Below are 16,168 nucleotides of genomic sequence, written 5' to 3' on the forward strand. Positions count from 1 at the left end.
TTCATTTCTAGACACTAGTGAATGTTCGCCGATGCTTATGACTAGGAGGGGGGTCTGGGAAAAGTTGGTTAATTAAGCACATAGTGAAGTATGTACATATTCTTTTCGGTGAGCATTGTGCATCGCGTCGAACAACAAAATCATGTCCTTCTATTAGCCCATCAGGGTACAGCAGCCATCGATATCAAAGGCCGACTAACCTGCTCTGCTCTAGAATTTACATCTTGTTCGCGCAGTGCATTTTCAGCTCCTTATACATATTTAGCAACTATGAAAGGAGGGGCCTGAACTCTCAATAGGCTGCAAGATCATATACGAAAATGTTCATCTCGTCATCACAGATGAATTCAGTGTTATTTCGTGTCGAATGCTACTTTGGATCAACCAAAGAATACGGGAAATTTGGCCGAACTACTGATACTTACCCTGTGGTGGGTGCGTCTTAATATTTACTGGAGACCGCGCACAACTCGACCCTGTAATCCCCCACTCGCTATCCACTCCGCTCTCCATAATTCACAATTGTGTTCAGCAAGGAGGCCGATAACTTTGGGAGCCTATTCCACACGTATGCTGCAAATCAGGGGAGCTGATCCTGAATGGTTTGCAGCTTTAAATAGCCTACGTCGACAATGCGTCACACGAGAAGATGTCGCGCTGTTTGACACTAGATATTTCAAACCGCTGCATATACCGTATTGGGCACCGACAGATAAACACATTGCATATCTCAATGCTGATGTCGCCACAGCTAACCTTTGCAGCTTAAATTCTAGTGTTTCCCCCATTGTTCAAATTAGGTCAAAACATACGATTCAGCTGAAGCGACTAGCAAAGCAGCGAGGTATTTCAGCGGAGTCTGTCCGAGCGCTAAAACAGTCGGCTGAGATAGCGAATGCAAACAGAGATACAGTGGTTGGTATTAAAGTCAAGCTAGCCGTCGGTGCACCTGTGACTCTGACATTTAACATGCACCAATCAGCTGGGCTATTTAATTGTATAAACGGAGTAATATACGACTTCATTTTTGCGCAGACTCGGTCTTACCAATAATTCTTGTCCAGGTTACCGATTTGTACTTTGGTCCATACTTTCTGCCCGGCATACCAAACGCTGTGCCGGTTATTCATAGGAAAATAAGCTGGACCGATAAATTGAGCGATCTGAGTGTTTTTCGGGAAGGTATGCAGCTACGTTTATCTTACGCAATTAAAGTTCATAAGGTTCAAGGTTTAACCCGTGAAAATATTGTTTTCCATTTAGTAAGAGTACCAAACGCTTCATTTGCAAATGTAGTACTTTATAGAGTGCGTTGTCGAGACGATATTGTTCTCACGTCATCACTATCGCTAAATAAGTTATCTACTTCGCGGCAGCAATGTGGTATATTCTAATGAGGAAGAGTGAGTAGACAAAGCTGTTCTGAAAACTAAAAGCGCTGTGGCAGCTGTGGTCGTGACAGTGAAGCAAGTAGCCCTCCTTAACAATCGATTGCAGCAACCCCGGTAAATCTCCCATAGTTTTTAAGTGTTATTTTGGTTGCCAGTACATTAGGTCTCAGCTGCTACTATCTTGTGATGCCCGACTTTCATGTAGTTTCACGGTATATTCGCCATTACCCGATTTACCTTGTGATTCCGAAGGCGCAGATATGGAAACGCAGCCGGCTTCGCCTGTCAATCATACAGCCACGACAAAGACGGCAGGTATTGCGTTTGGATCGTCGACGCCATCTCGGCTTCGCAAACCAGTACTCCGCCAGCAAGACCTCCCAACAAAACCTTTCAGTGGCATAAAATTCGGTCAGAAGATTGGACCTTGATTGGAGTTTTTGTTTTCACTGTCCAAGCGATCACGCACTCAAAGCGGTGACACGTCCGATGGTGATGCGATCCCTCCCCCTCAAAACAAGAACGCTACCTTCTGGAACGACAGGAAACACGACGTGAGCAAGCGCGGTGAACACTGGAGGCCCTGACAGCCGAGAAGAAACAGAGACGCAAGTTTCACGAAGTGCCAGGACGTTTCAATTCTCTGCGACTAGCTGGAATAAGGGGAGATGTCAGCTTCCAGATGATTAGTGAAAGCATTGCTGCAATTAATCGCGCCGCTGGCGTTCCACCACGTCCCATCGAAAAATAAGGACTAGCTATCAGCGTCAAAATGTATTGGTGCACAATGACGCATATGCATAGTAGCAGCAGCAGCGGTTGTATGAATGTATGGTATATAAAACTAATCTTTCAGATTTTACTTTGACTCGTACTGCATGTGCTTTCTTCTCATTTGCTGCTCGCGCGTGAGCAGCACGAGCTTGCTCGTCTTGTCATTTACTCGCACTGGTATCAATGCCCGACGCCTTTAATTTCTCAGCTAGGGGGCCTCTTAGCGGTTTAAAATCGTGACGATCTTCATCCTTACGTTCTGAAGCTCTGACTGCTTAGATAGCATAACCCATAATTGTTTTTGAATGTAATGCATACGCATAAACACACAATCTTTTCGTGTCTCTGTTGTAAGCTTACCTGTTTTCTTGCCTTGCATTCGTCGTTCTTATCACACATCATAAATCATTAAGGATAATCCCATGAACAGCCGCCTCCAGATATTAGCTACGGTACCTTTAACAGTCCACTGCTTGCTGCCAATGCCCTTGGTGGAGTTCACCTTGGTCATCGTGACAAGCTAAATCGCTGTGGCTAAATGTTGCAGTATCTTTCTTCTCAACGGTCGGGGCGTCTCCCAAAATTATGAGCTCACACAACATTAGGCAGTCGTCCCCTAAGCAACCGCCCGCGGATGCTCAACTTGTTTTTAGTAAAAAGGTCATTCCCGTCCTTTTTATCCAAAGTCTGGAAGGTTGGCCTTGGATTTAAGCTGCGGGAATCATTCTAGTACCGTATAATACTTCTTTGATCCGACACTAAATCTTCGGATAGGTGTAGGGCAAGTGAACATTGTCAAGATTACAATATACGTATCATATGATTTTCAAACATCTCTTTTGATGAAAAACTCGTCAAAAATGAAAAATGGTTGTCAGAATCGTGTTCTGGAGAAGCGTTATACCCCGGAACCCTCCCAAAGCGAACGCCGAGCCCACAAAGTATCCACACACAGGGGGATCGCACGCGTGCATACGCACATGCATACACGCATTCCCAAGTAAATAGCGTCAAGCGAAAACGAGTTTCTACATATATTTAGTCAGTGCCAAGCTGCGACGAGATCATATCTTGACTATCTGAGACCTGGCCAATTTGCGTATCCATCATATGAACGCTCTCTAAAAGAGACACAACATCGTTAGCTAAAACAACCGTACATTCGTCGAGTGGAGGTGGGACAGAACTGCATGCGTTGCTCAGCTTTAGATAGGAGAAGCCGCTCTTGATAACCTTTGCTGACGCGTTATCCCAGGCCTCGATCACCCAATTTGCTACGTCCTTTCGTTTTGGTGCAACCAACTTGAACTTCACTCTTTCTTCTCGTGGGGCCTTTAGCTGTTGACGCAACATCTTAACCCATCGAACGCGGAGGCGACGCCATTAGCGGGCTGTTCCAGCTAATGTCTACTGGCTGACAGACAGCCGTACAGCCTGTAGGCACCTTAATGAGCTCCAACTTAAGGCGGTCAGCGCATTCTTAGACTGTGAATGTCCAGTGAGCGGACAGATCGTCGCACATTAGCAGGACAGGTATAGCCATGTTGGCACGATCACCGAAAGGGTGCCCCAAAAACGCCACAGATAAGCCTTCATTCCACCAGCCGCGGGTGTTGCCGTGCTTCACCACTTTGCCGTGTCGCTGTAGCTCCTTCACCTCTCGCCAGATGTTGGTGCCAAAGCCTTGACGGAGACGAATGCTGTCCTCATTCGTTGCCGGCACCTTCGACGGGGATACCTTCGCCACAATATACGGGGGGAACTTATTGTCATGAGAGTCTCCAAACAGCATGACACTGACGTGATCCTTGGCCTTACCTCCGCTACGAACACACACGGTCTTGGACCCCTTGGCGCAGAGAGTAGTCTTGGGAATGTATTCGAAGAACACGGCAGTCTGTTCGGCGTTGAACACGCGATCTACGCCGAGATCAGCCATTCGTGCCCGCACTTTCTGCTTGAATTCTGCCGCTATAACCCTTGCGTCGAGCGGTGCAATGTGGCCTTGGTGTGTATTGCGGCGAAACGATATGGCGTGGCGTCGAATGAGCCCTCGTCGAAAGCTGTATTCCGCTGACAGGATATACCGTGGAATGTTAAGCGCGTTTGCTATTTCTAACACCCTAATCTGTAGCATGAAAGCTGACACTGGCACTCCCTCCCGTAGTGCTCGGACCCACAACACGACTGTGGCGAAGCGGGATCACGAAAATTGCTGACGAGATCCAAGCTTGCCAGCGGTGTACCCGGACTGCCGACTATCGGAGGGGATACTCCGTTGAAAAGACGTGATCGGAAAACCTTGTAGTTACCTTGTGTACCCAACGGTGGGGCGGGTTACGCTTTGTGTATGAAGAAGGGTAGGAGTAATTACTTAAGTTCAGTATACTTGTATCCGCAAGTATACTTAAACTAAGACAAAGGAACCGAACGATAGCTTTGGTGCCAAATGAGAACTGTATTGATTGTAAATGGGGTTTCCTCCTAAAACTGATATTTCTAATGAGAGGTTCTGCCATTGGATGGCTGGCAGAACCCCTATCTAATGAATGACTCTCATTGGTAGAAATATGTTACTTTCTACCAGTCATATGGCTTTGCTATTAATGTGGACCACCCTGTGGAGTGGTCAACCTGAATGTATACATTAGTGCGTGTTGCACTAAGGTAGGAGGTGAACCGACTGTGTAGCCCCGCTACAGGTGTGCTGCGATAGCCCTTTCCGTTGCTTGCCGCCTCCCCTTCGCGGGATCTTGAGTTGAGATGAGAGTATGCGATCTCACCCTGACCAAGGTATCCAGGTCTGCGTCGTGTCCTTGGTTGACTGGGCGGGTCCTTCGTCGGATAGGCCAATGTAATTCCTTCCCCGGAAAGTATGGACGCCACTTGTGTTTTTCAAGGCAAATCTGAATCTCTTATCCAAACGTAAAGGCCCTGAAGATCTCTTCTTATCCTGCTCTCTCCCTATCCCGCTTGCGCATCTCTTGATTGCACACCGCAGCTTGAACTTGATCTCATGTACCAAGATCACGGTACCCGTTCCAAAAAGATAAGTCCATTGTACCCACAACAATTGTGATTACCGATCGCGTATCGCAATGTTTGTCGCATGTCTATCTGGACCAGATCGCGTATCGAAATGATTGCTCAATATCGATCTTGATCAGGTCGGCATAAATGACATAACTGGACGTAACCGGACACAACCGGCCATAACTGGACACAGCCGCAATCCTTCCATCGCGATTCCTCCAAACGTGATCTCATGCAATCAGTCCTCCAGGTCGCTCAATCCTTCCAACTGGCGAGTCACTTCACCTCACAACCTCGTCTTCCGCTTGTGCAGACAGAAGGGTTGCTGTTCCAAGAGTCCGAATCCTGCGACCGGCTGCACCTGATGTATCGGCGCACTGCTTTTCGATGTGCTCACGTTGCTAGTCCCACAAATAGACCGAGTTTCGCTTCGTCTCTAGCTGCTTGTCGCCTAAACCTGGATAGAACCTCGCTAACGTTGCTGACATGTTGTTCTTGGCTTTGAAGTCGTTGATAATTGCTAACTTGATCCAGTATGGCTCGGTGCGGCGCTTGAACTGCTTTACAGATGCACCTTTGCCCCCAGTACAGCGTTGTCATCCTCGTCGTGAGCGAGTTGTGCTCGCCATTGCACTTGCAAGAGTGCAGTAAATGGTGGTGATAGCCGCAAGATTGGTACACTAGTGGTACAGTCGGATAAAAGAAGTAGTTTTCACTAGTGCAATTCGTTGTGATTTAAGTGGCTGCTGGGCGATGTCGAATATAAGAAGTTGTCGGATCAAAGAAGTATGATACGGTACAAGTGCTAACCAATGCACAACTTTACTAATCCCTGCGCAACATTCCGTGGATAAATTACTTGGATAAATACTTGGATAAATTTCCATCAGTTTGTCAAAGGCCTATTGGCTAAAAAAAACGTCGTAGTTTACTACGCCGCCGAAACGTCGCGAAAGCAGCAACGCCTCGTCTTGAGGGCTCGGCAACACTCAATCGGCCAAAACGAGCGAGAGAAAATTGCGAGTGCTTGCTATATCTTCTATAGCTGGCGTACAAGAGCGATGGAATCTGCTGATCCTTCGGATGTGGATGTTCTGGACGGTGTGTGGGCGAGGGTCAAGTCGAAATTTGTCCTCGAGGTCGCTGACAACTGTTGCGTTGCTGCTGCAGATCTGCTCCACGATGTGGACGGCGAGGGAGAAGACTTCGAAGGTTTGACTTGGCATTCGGCTTAGTAGGGCGCCATTCTTAATTAAGTGTTGTGTCTATGCAGATGCCGAGGCTTACTTCGATACGGACGCAGACCAAGATGGCGAAGGTTGGAGAAAATTGTACTTGATGCGTTGCATTCATTCGGACGAATACGTTACTGGGCATGTGCTGTCAGGCGGGGGAGATGCAACTATGGACAACATTCTGAGCCAGTTGGACGCCGTAACGACACTCGATGGTTAGCTGCTACGAAGACTACGAGATCAAATTGCAGAGTGAAAGAACTGACAGCTCTGTCTGCTGCTTCTGTGTGTGTGTATAGAGGACGAAACGCAGGCAGACATCTCGGAGGAGTTTCATGACTCGACGTCGGTACCTTTCTCCCCGATGCCGGCAAACGGTGTGTTAGCTTAGGTTTCATCATGCTGCACTCGACTTTGACTATTTCAAACCATCCTAACATCCGAGATTTCTTCAGATGCAGACAAAAACACCGAGACGATCTCGCATTCTCCCATAGACGGAAATGGTAAGGAGCTGAATAACGACCCGATATCGCAGGAATCGAAGCAGTCAGAGCAGCCGTCCTCGCTCTCAGGCGAAGACGTTGTGGAAGCTGTGCTTGATCTTGCAAAAAATGCGCATCTTAATGAAGAGCTTACCCTACCAGCAACAAACGAATTGGAGGCAACAATACCAACTCAAGAGCAGGAGCCACCACCTCCAAAGAGTGTTGAGAATGAAGAAGAGAGATCAAGTGGTGAAATGGAGACGGATACGGAAGTTTTAGGCGGAATCCCAGCTCATGACGTTGAAAGAGATACATCTGTGAACGATACAGTCGTGATGGCCGCTCCAACTATCGATAGCGACGCTGACTATAAAATTGAAACGCTGGACATGCCACTGGCCCCACTAGTACACGATACTGCTAGTGAAGACAATGAGAAGGCCTCAGACTTAGCTGCTGTGCCTCCGCCAGCACCCACAGCTGTCCCTCTCATCGTTGGCTCGATGAACCCTGTGGAGGACGACAATGATGACTCTGACGAATCTCAGGGTGAAGAAGATGTTGAGAGCACAATATTACCACCTCCGTTGCAGCTAGGCAATCCAGACGATGAAGATGAAGACGTACTGGAAGTCAATTCGGCGGTGGTGAGTAGTATCCAGATTGAAGAGAAACAGCGGCTACCGATGCGCGCTCAATCCACCGAGCAGCAACCACAAGCGATGAAAACCGTAGACGACGCCAGTACCGATGAGGACAGTGCACTTTTGAATGCATTACCCAACAGTAAAGTTGACGGCACGAGCGCAATTGATCTTTCCTTCGGTGAAGAAGTTCGCGTTGCGCACGTCACGACACTCGAACCAGGCAGCCCCTTTTCCGATATTCACAAAATAGCTGGTGGGTCCAGGTCGAGTCAACTCAGCGTGGACGCTACTTTCGGTATTTCGTATCAGAGCCTGCGTAAGAAGGGCGATAAGGGTGACGAGCTCCTTGTTGATGAAAAGAAGGGTAGCTACTCCCTGCCTAGTGGCCCAGCATTCCCTGACGAGAGGGAATTTGAAAATGAGATTGAGCTGACAAGCGACTTGTCGTTCTCAGTAGCAGGCAACACAAGTCCTAGTAAAGATGATGAATCTTCTGCTCACGCCGACGATGATGAGTTTTCTTTCGACATCGAGCCTGCCAAGTCGAGTACTTTGTCGGAAGATATTCTCAAAGCACGTCGGGAATCGTTGGAGGCTAAAAAGCGGAAAGAGGAGAAAGAACTGATGGAAGAGCTCAAGCGGGCAACTGACGAAGAAAAGCGGGTTCTCGAAAACAACAAAATGACTGAAACTGTTCAAGCTGACTCCACAACTGCTGCTGCTGCAGCAGCCGCTGACTCCGATGCACTATCCTTATCTGAGCTCCATAGTATGTACAAGCGAGGCCTTGGAGATCAAGAAGTTCTGATGGATGAAGAGAACAAGAAAGGTGAAGGACGTCAGGCTCCCGAAGTGGGTCGTTCAATGTCCGTCATGGGCCGCATTTTTAGTCAGACGCATGGAGCCACCGACACCATAGCGGAAGAAGTTAACGGCGATGATACTGACGGTGAAGACAACGACAGGAATGTTGAGAGCCCCAAAGCGGATGATGAGAATGCTGAAGACACAAAAACGATAACTGAAAAAAGTGAAGCCGACCAGGCCGAGTGGAGAGAGATCAAACTGGTTCAGCACAGACAATCGCAGGAAGGTGAGGAGTCGGGATCTGTAAAGGCCGGTAACGGCCCCGACGCAGCGTCAGTGTCGCGGACATCATACGCAGAAGCAGCCGGGTACTATGCTGAGACGCCCGACGTCATGCAGCATAGAGACATCATTGTTTCTGAAGACTTTCCTCGTGCCTCGTGCTTGACCTGTCTGTCACGCCCTCGCCTCACTTTTGCTGGGGCAATCGAGGAGCGTGATCGTGTGTTTTGCATCGCTGCAACTGCATTCGATGCCCACAACGATGTCGTGGTGGGGGTGCTGCAAACAATCTACAAGAAGATTACGAAGAGCTCTCGAGACGTTCTTCTCATCGGCAGACATTGGGAGGACATCGGGTTTCAGGGCACCGATCCATCCACGGACTTGCGTGGATGCGGTGTACTTTCGCTACTTCAAATTCTGTACTTGGTCGAGAGCTATCCTGATCTCGCGCACCGCTTTCACGCACTCTCTCAGCACCCGACTCGCCACTTTCCCTTTGCCTGTGTGCTCATCAATGTCACGCTTCAGTGTGTTGTGGCGCTGCGAAGTGGAGTACTGTATCCTGAGTGCAACAAGCATGCCAGCGTGCTGACTGGCATGAATAGGGTGAGTTATTCATGTTGTGCTTGGGGCTTGCCCTGCTAACACGGTGCTTATCTTTTCTGTGCCATCGTGCAGCTGTATGTTGCGCTGGCCTCGCAGCTCCACGACATGATTCAGTCCCGAACGGATGAGATTCCTCTCATTATGAAGGATGTTTTGGACCGAGGTCGGTCAAATCCGAGCAAGATTATCGACGAGGCTTTCGATGGCACTGCGCTGCGTCCTTCCCGACCTGCAGCCGCTCCATCCAAGACGAAGACGAAGACAGCGGAACGCAAAGAATCCGATAACAACCTCGAATTTACCGAAATTGGGCTGCAGTCTGTCGACGAAGAATGATAGCTCCTCGATCCTGAAAGAAGAAGCAGGTAGCGCATGAATAGGTCTCCGCCTTTGCGGTTACAGTTAATCAGGCTGCGACACAAAGTCAGGTTGACTTGCGCAAAGTTTGCTGCTGTGTTACGATAAATAAGGCTCATCTCTAGACTCTTGTACAAGGTGCCGAATTTTCAGCACTCTTGTTGCCCCGGCCCGCGACAGTGAAGAGGAAGGTGAAGCTGAAAATGAGGCGTTAAGAGAGGGGAGTCGTGCACTCGCTGGTAGCTCACCTCGCGACGGAGGTGCACAACTCGAAGGTTCGAGTAGGGGTACTGGGGTAAACCTGCATCAAGAAGAGTGGTTTGATTAAAACACAGGGAAATCATTTCAGGCGCGTAGTAGGAAGCTCTGAACGTACATTCGGCTTCGGACAAACGAACTTGAGTTCCTCGCTTTGTTGAGTATGCTTTCCATTTTCCCGACCGCCTCCTACACCCCCCCGGCCGGATGGTGAAAAGAGTCAACCACGCGTACCAACCACAGCATTTAACGTCAAATTAGTTGACTTTACCTGGTCCTCCAGCGTTTTCTCCAACATCTTTCGAAGGTCGTGTAAATCGCTCAGCGTCGGCGGGGGCTTCACTGCAGCAACTTTTCGTCGATCATCATCGATAAGGTCCTTCTCCATTTCCAAGCAGCCCTGCAAAGTAGTTCATAGTTGAGCAAGAGGCCATTGCCCAGGTAGAAGCCGCAACGGCTGAAGCTGCACCTGAATAAAATCAATATCTTCAAGCAACAGCTGGCGCTCGTCATGCAATGCGTCTCGCAAATCCTCTTTGATCGCGTCGATCTCGTCAAGGTTTAGACGACGATATACCTGCATACAATACGACACGATGTCAACTCCAACATCTCACAGCATGTGGAAAAGAAATGGATAACCTCGGGGCTTTCGAGGAGTGCCGTGACCGAGGAGATTGATATCGTTGAACCTCTAGACACTGGTCGCTGAGAACCAGAAGTCATGGGGCGCCTTCCGCTCGCAGTGCCTGGTCGAAGGACAACACCGTCTCCTTGGTCGTCTGAAAGTGCTCTCGGCAATAGATCTTCCATTTTAGGTGTCATCGGCGTCTGGTAGGCAGAAGAGTTGGAGGTGTCCGCGGTCGATAATACGTAGTCCAGTACTTCAGCGTTCTTTGCAGAGGGAACACCCGCTTGGCTGTGGTTCTTGTGCATGTCTGCAGCCAAGAGCTTCAGCTTTTCGATCAGCAAAGGTCGACCTGGCGGCTCAGGAATGTGCGGTCGCCTCGCTAGCGCATCCTGTCGCAAAACTCTCTGTCAGTGCACTGGCATGTCGAGGAACAGGAAATAATGCGCACCCGGATGTCATCGTTTTGCTGCTGGAACTCGGTCAGAATCTCGGCCAGCACCGCCAGCTCTTGTCGTAGATCCTGTCATGCAAGCACGCAGCAGTTGAATTGAGTCCCTACTGCACAGCAAACTGCAGAGCACAAAGCATCAAACCTCGTTTCCTTCGATCAGGTGACTCCCGACAGCACCGCGCAGTTCCTCCTCCTCCGACGCGCGCACACTGAGCTTGATTTCGTCCCAAAGCAGCTTGCGGATCTGGAAGTAGTCGTTCCCCATCGCCTCACTACGCACCATGCTGCGTACACGTCGATTCGACAGTCGCTTGGGGCTGCACCTAACACTTCCACAAATACCAAAGTAGCACGTTTCAAACACTATAAATGAGCCGCAAGTTGAAGTTTGACCATCACTCTAGTAGAATGAATGTTTTCTGCCAGGATGTTGACCAGCATGAACGCACGCTGATAGACAGATCTCTTATCACTCTTAAATAATACTCGCGGTCTTCTCCGCGACAATAACGTCTTCCGATCGAACGCAAATATGCAACGGCTGATGGCACCAAACCGCGCCACCAACTTGCTGCATATCCGGGGTTAGCACCCGACCGCACACCGTGACGCGAAAATTCCCCTCCGACACAAACATACACTGAATCTTGTGGCACTTTGCAGCGCCGTCCATCGGACCATCCCAGCGGACTTGTGCTTTAAGCAAGCCTACAACCATAGCGTGGTCACTTGCCTGGCAATCATTTTCGTCGCCTTCTTCCGTGATCATCACCTCCACTTCCACGCCCCATACTTGCTGATTTCTAGCATTACCGTCGACTGCCCGCTGAATTACGATGTCGATCGGAACATATTGGAGCAGTCCAACCTGAAGCGCCCGGGAGTCAGCACGTAAATGCGTCACCTGGAAGAAGCTCAACGGGTGGAGCGATGAGCTTCTGTTTCTTACACGCTTTGACTCAGAGACACCTCCATTCTCCAGTTCGCTCGTCCCCACTGGCACACTTTCGGCTAGAGGCGACTGGATCTGGAAACTTACTGGCGGTAACAGAAGCTCAAGCTGCGCCTGTTCCTGCTCAGCGATCGATCCAAAGTGATGTTTCTCACACAGCAGGCGCCCATGTGTCCCAAAGTAAGTTCCCCATTCCATCTGCAGCAGGTCGTTTAGCACTTCGGGTAAATTGGCAGACTCTTGTTCAACAGCAAAGGTTCGTAAGCGAGGAACTTCAACCACAAACCGGCGAGAGCACTGACGCCCGATTTCAGCTTTGCAAGTGGCATCATCACTGTCGTCAAGGTCGCGGAGCAGCCGAAAACGAAATGTAGTTTCTGTCGGGTTGACGATGTGAACCATGACAGCACAGTAAGGATGATCCGTCGTCACGGGCTGTGTTGGGCTACCATCACAGAAAGCCACACTTCCCTTGCCCGCGTCCAAACCGTTCAATGGGATCTGCTCTACGCTGCAAGATAGCAATGACACCGACCGAAGCGTCAGCGACGGAAGTGACACTAACTCCAATAGCAGTTTGCTCTCTCGATAGAAGATATTGTCTACCGCACCATTTCCACCTGAGCGAGCCTCGTCCGCGTACACGAAACTCCATTCTATCTGGATATCGTCATCCAGGGGCTCGCCTTGGTCGTTCTTTCCTCGAAGCGATATTTCAAAAGGAATACTCACGAAGTCACCGCTCGTGAGCGGGAGTGGAGAGGATACAACCTCAGCGCAGCTCAACGCTAGATGCTGTGTCTCAATCTGACCATTGATGGCTGCCTTGCCATTGGCGTTGCTGGATGAAGCATCTGAAGTCTGTATGCTACCCTCCAATGCAGCGGAGGCTGACGGCAAGTTGTTGAAAACTACACACGTGTTCTTGGCTGCACGTCGATGCTGGACAGTGACTGCTAGCCTGTAGTTCGTGATTTGCTGGTTTCCAGTGCTGCGCACACGAATTACGCATCGTTTCGCCTCGGTTGCAAACATCGCGATACGTATCTTGGCATTCGGCGGTTGTTTTATCATCGCCGCGGCAGCAGTTTTCTCGCCTTCCGAAAGTGCTATCGAGCCATGCTCACGCAGAGACAGCGAAACCATCGGCAACTCGCCTACGACTCGGATGATGACAGGGATTTTCAGCTCGAAGGATGTCTTGATGTTAAACGCCCTTATGAAGCAACCGCGAACGTGGAAGGTTCCCACCTTTAAAGGTTGAATCCCCAGCAGCACCGTTTTACGCTTTTCATACGGCCCAAGCGTGAAAAAACAAGGGTAACACTCAACACCACCATCTTTCGTATCTTCGTTCATGCCGCTTCCTTCGCCACCGTCCTCAATGAACGTAACCCACGCTTTAACTTGCTGGAGCTTGACAGCAACGCCCGTTGGATTCGACAAGGTCAGCTGCAGCTCGACCCGCTCATGAACAGGGAACCCCCGTTCATACATAGCTGGCGCATCGTCATTGTCATCTTCGTCATCACTCCCGTGTTGACTCGCCTTCCGCATCATCTTCTGCTTCTCGAAAGGTGAATAAAAGAAGTCTGATTTTGCTTCCTGCTTACTAGAACCCGATTGCACTCCAAACACCCCCAGAGCTGTCTCTCGAGATAGAAAGGGGTGCCGCAAGTTGCACCGTGAACGAAGCTTGAGTTTGTCCACTCGCAGAAATGTGGGCAGTTGTATCTGTTCACTAGATCGCAGCGCTGTGCAGTCAGACTCCAGCACGTTGAGGAGTTTCCGCTGGATTTTGGCAATTTCTGTCTTTGACCGCAAATTCCAGACAGGAGCGGCATCTGCCACCGTACCAAGACGCTCTACTTCACCATCAGCAACACCTAACGTTCGGGCACTTTTCTGCCCGCCATCGGCATTCACTCCAACTGCACCAAACTCCTTTCCATCAGACACGTTAGTCATCCTAGGCGTCGATGTACGGTCTTCGGTGCCACCTGAATGGCCTGCCATAGCTCCATTGTGAAGGTTGTGTGCATGAGAAAATGGTGCGAATGCCGGTGACGCCTTCGTAGATATTGCATTCACTGCAGCGGAGAATTGTTGCCGCGGTGTTGCTAGAAGCCGCGGTGTGTTGGTCAGAGTTGACGATATGGTTGCGGCTGCATTAGACATGGTGGCTGACGGGGAGTTGATGAAGTTGCGTCTGACCCTTGTGTCAATTCCCGGCGGTGGAGAGAAGTATGCACTACTCTTGGCGTGAAGCCCCACCCCAACACGCTCTACAGGGGATTGGATAACCCGAAGCGAGGCAGCAGACTGCTGGAGGTGGTCCACTTGTAGCGTCGCGGGCACCCTTGTCAAAGCTGGTGACGAGGAAGACGGCGACGAGTCCACGGTCGGTGTTGCGATAGAATCACACCACACCAGCATCTCTAACAGTTGGAGGCAGTACGACCCCACGAGGAGTGCATCCCCCAACATCCTCGCAATCGTAAGCAATTGCCGCAACACGTGAAAGCGTATGATCAGCCACGAGTTGTCTGGAGCACCCGTAGATGCATTTATCTCCGCCGCCTTTTTCCTCCTGTTTCTGCGGTATTGTGTCGTGACTTCCCACGGTAAATCATCTCTCCGATCACTCTGATCTTTGATACCCAAGTGTTCCGCCGCAACTCGTTCTAGCAAGAGAGCTGCCTCCAAATCCCTCTGTCGCTGAGGCCCCTTCGTCACACTCGAAGGTGAGAGCAGTAGCCTCAACTGCGAGTCCACAGAAGGCGAATTGCGGGCCAACAAAAGGGAAGCAGCTTCGTGAAGAAAGAATGCCACACGCCGGCGGTGGCCCACACTCTCCAGCATTCGACTTGTCTGGATCAAAAATTCTACCTGGCGCTGCGGCTGCAGCTCCGGGAACAGCATTAGCCCTCGTTCCAGCGCATCCCACAACAAGCGTTTAGCCCAGACGTTTTCAAGCACTTTAGCTTCTCCTGGTATTGACGTGCGCGCTAACGTCGCCGTCGCCAAGCTCGCATAATACCACCCGAGGTTCTCAATCAACAGACTCTCAAGCTCAGTCGTACCGGCCTTCGCGTACAGCGCGACGGCCTCCGACGCTTTTTCCACCAGCTCGGTCGAAAACTTGTCCTGTGCCTCTGTGTACAAACAAAATACAAACCCCTCCAGCGCCGATGCAAGCCACAAGGCGTCACCGGGTGCGCCGCCACTGCGCCGCTCTTCCTCGCGCAACATTTCTATTGCTACTGTGTAGTGGTCCACCGCGTCCGAGACACAACTCACGAGCACGCTGTAATCCCCCAGCAGCTTCTCCCGGCGTGCCAGTTGCCGTTTACGCCGTCGATTGCGCGGGTCCAGCGCGGCAGCCAGAGGTGACGAAATGGATGCGAACGACGAGCGCGACGTGGGACTCGTCGCCGAGTTCATCATGGTGTCTCCTTTGGCCTCCCGTGCGAGCACGAGGGGCGACGACGTTGTGTGTTGCGTCGTCTGCGTCTGCTGGGGCTCCACGTTGACGTCCAGGAGGACACTGGAGAGGTCTCCGCCCGCAGCGGTGGACGTGGCAGACCGGATGACACTCTCCAGCGACATGAGCACAGTGACCGCCAGCGTGTCCATGACGACCTGCAGGTGGAGACTCACCGTGGACTCGCCCGTGCCCGGCAGCTCGTGGTGCACGGGGAACATGACGAGGTCCGCGAGCCCCTGCGTCTCCCGCGCTGTGGCGTCCTCGAAGGCGTGCTCGAAGGCGAACAATTTGTGCAGCAGCAGCCCCGGGAACCGCCGCACCGACGCCTCGAACTGCGCGTGGGCGGCACGTAGCCCGTCCCGCAGCGTGAGCGACGGACTGTGGCACACGCCCAGTACACCCACGACGCGGCGACTCGCATGTGCGTCCTCTCCGTCGCACACGTCCACGCGCTCGGCTGCCGACACGAACACGAAGCGCAGGACGCCATTGCCGCCCCAGTCCAGACCTCGGAACGGAGACAGCTCGGCTGCGTAGCCCCCGGGGCGCGTCAAGCTGCGCAAAGGCAGCACGCTGTGCCTCTGCAGCAGGCGCGCATAGGCCGCGAACACGTCCGACGGGATTCCACCTACGGGCACGAGATACACGAGGAATTGCGCAGGCCGGAGCCAGCGTGGCGAGGAGCTGCTCATTTGTCGACAGGATACTCACTCGACTTGCCTTTTGTATGCCTCTTTTGCTGTGTTTTTGACATAATTGGCATTAT

At 51.0% G+C, this 16,168-nt stretch overlaps 3 protein-coding genes across 3 annotated transcripts; 1 reads left to right on the forward strand and 2 right to left on the reverse strand.

Moving 5' to 3' along the window:
* Positions 1-6,259: 6,259 nt before the first annotated feature.
* Positions 6,260-9,602, forward strand: KRP23_516 (ELMO domain-containing protein 3; the record flags this gene model as incomplete). The annotated part of the gene is made up of 7 exons (XM_067889965.1): positions 6,260-6,299; positions 6,369-6,410; positions 6,472-6,516; positions 6,586-6,648; positions 6,733-6,810; positions 6,889-9,266; positions 9,339-9,602. 7 exons carry the CDS (start codon positions 6,260-6,262, stop codon positions 9,600-9,602), a joined length of 2,910 nt encoding a protein of 969 aa, XP_067751078.1.
* Positions 9,603-9,722: 120 nt separating this feature from the next.
* KRP23_517 (uncharacterized protein) lies at positions 9,723-11,246 on the reverse strand (the record flags this gene model as incomplete). The annotated part of the gene is made up of 7 exons (XM_067889976.1): positions 9,723-9,924; positions 10,000-10,070; positions 10,153-10,281; positions 10,351-10,458; positions 10,524-10,901; positions 10,961-11,032; positions 11,106-11,246. 7 exons carry the CDS (start codon positions 11,244-11,246, stop codon positions 9,723-9,725), a joined length of 1,101 nt encoding a protein of 366 aa, XP_067751079.1.
* Positions 11,247-11,438: 192 nt separating this feature from the next.
* KRP23_518 (Trafficking protein particle complex II-specific subunit 120-like protein) lies at positions 11,439-16,094 on the reverse strand (the record flags this gene model as incomplete). The annotated part of the gene is made up of 1 exon (XM_067889986.1): positions 11,439-16,094. The coding sequence occupies one exon, from the start codon at positions 16,092-16,094 to the stop codon at positions 11,439-11,441; it is 4,656 nt and encodes a 1,551-aa protein (XP_067751080.1).
* Positions 16,095-16,168: the final 74 nt, after the last annotated feature.

Source organism: Phytophthora ramorum (assembly GCF_020800215.1).
Source record: "Phytophthora ramorum isolate Pr-102 chromosome Unknown Phyram_PR-102_s0001, whole genome shotgun sequence".
NCBI lineage: Eukaryota > Oomycota > Peronosporomycetes > Peronosporales > Peronosporaceae > Phytophthora > Phytophthora ramorum.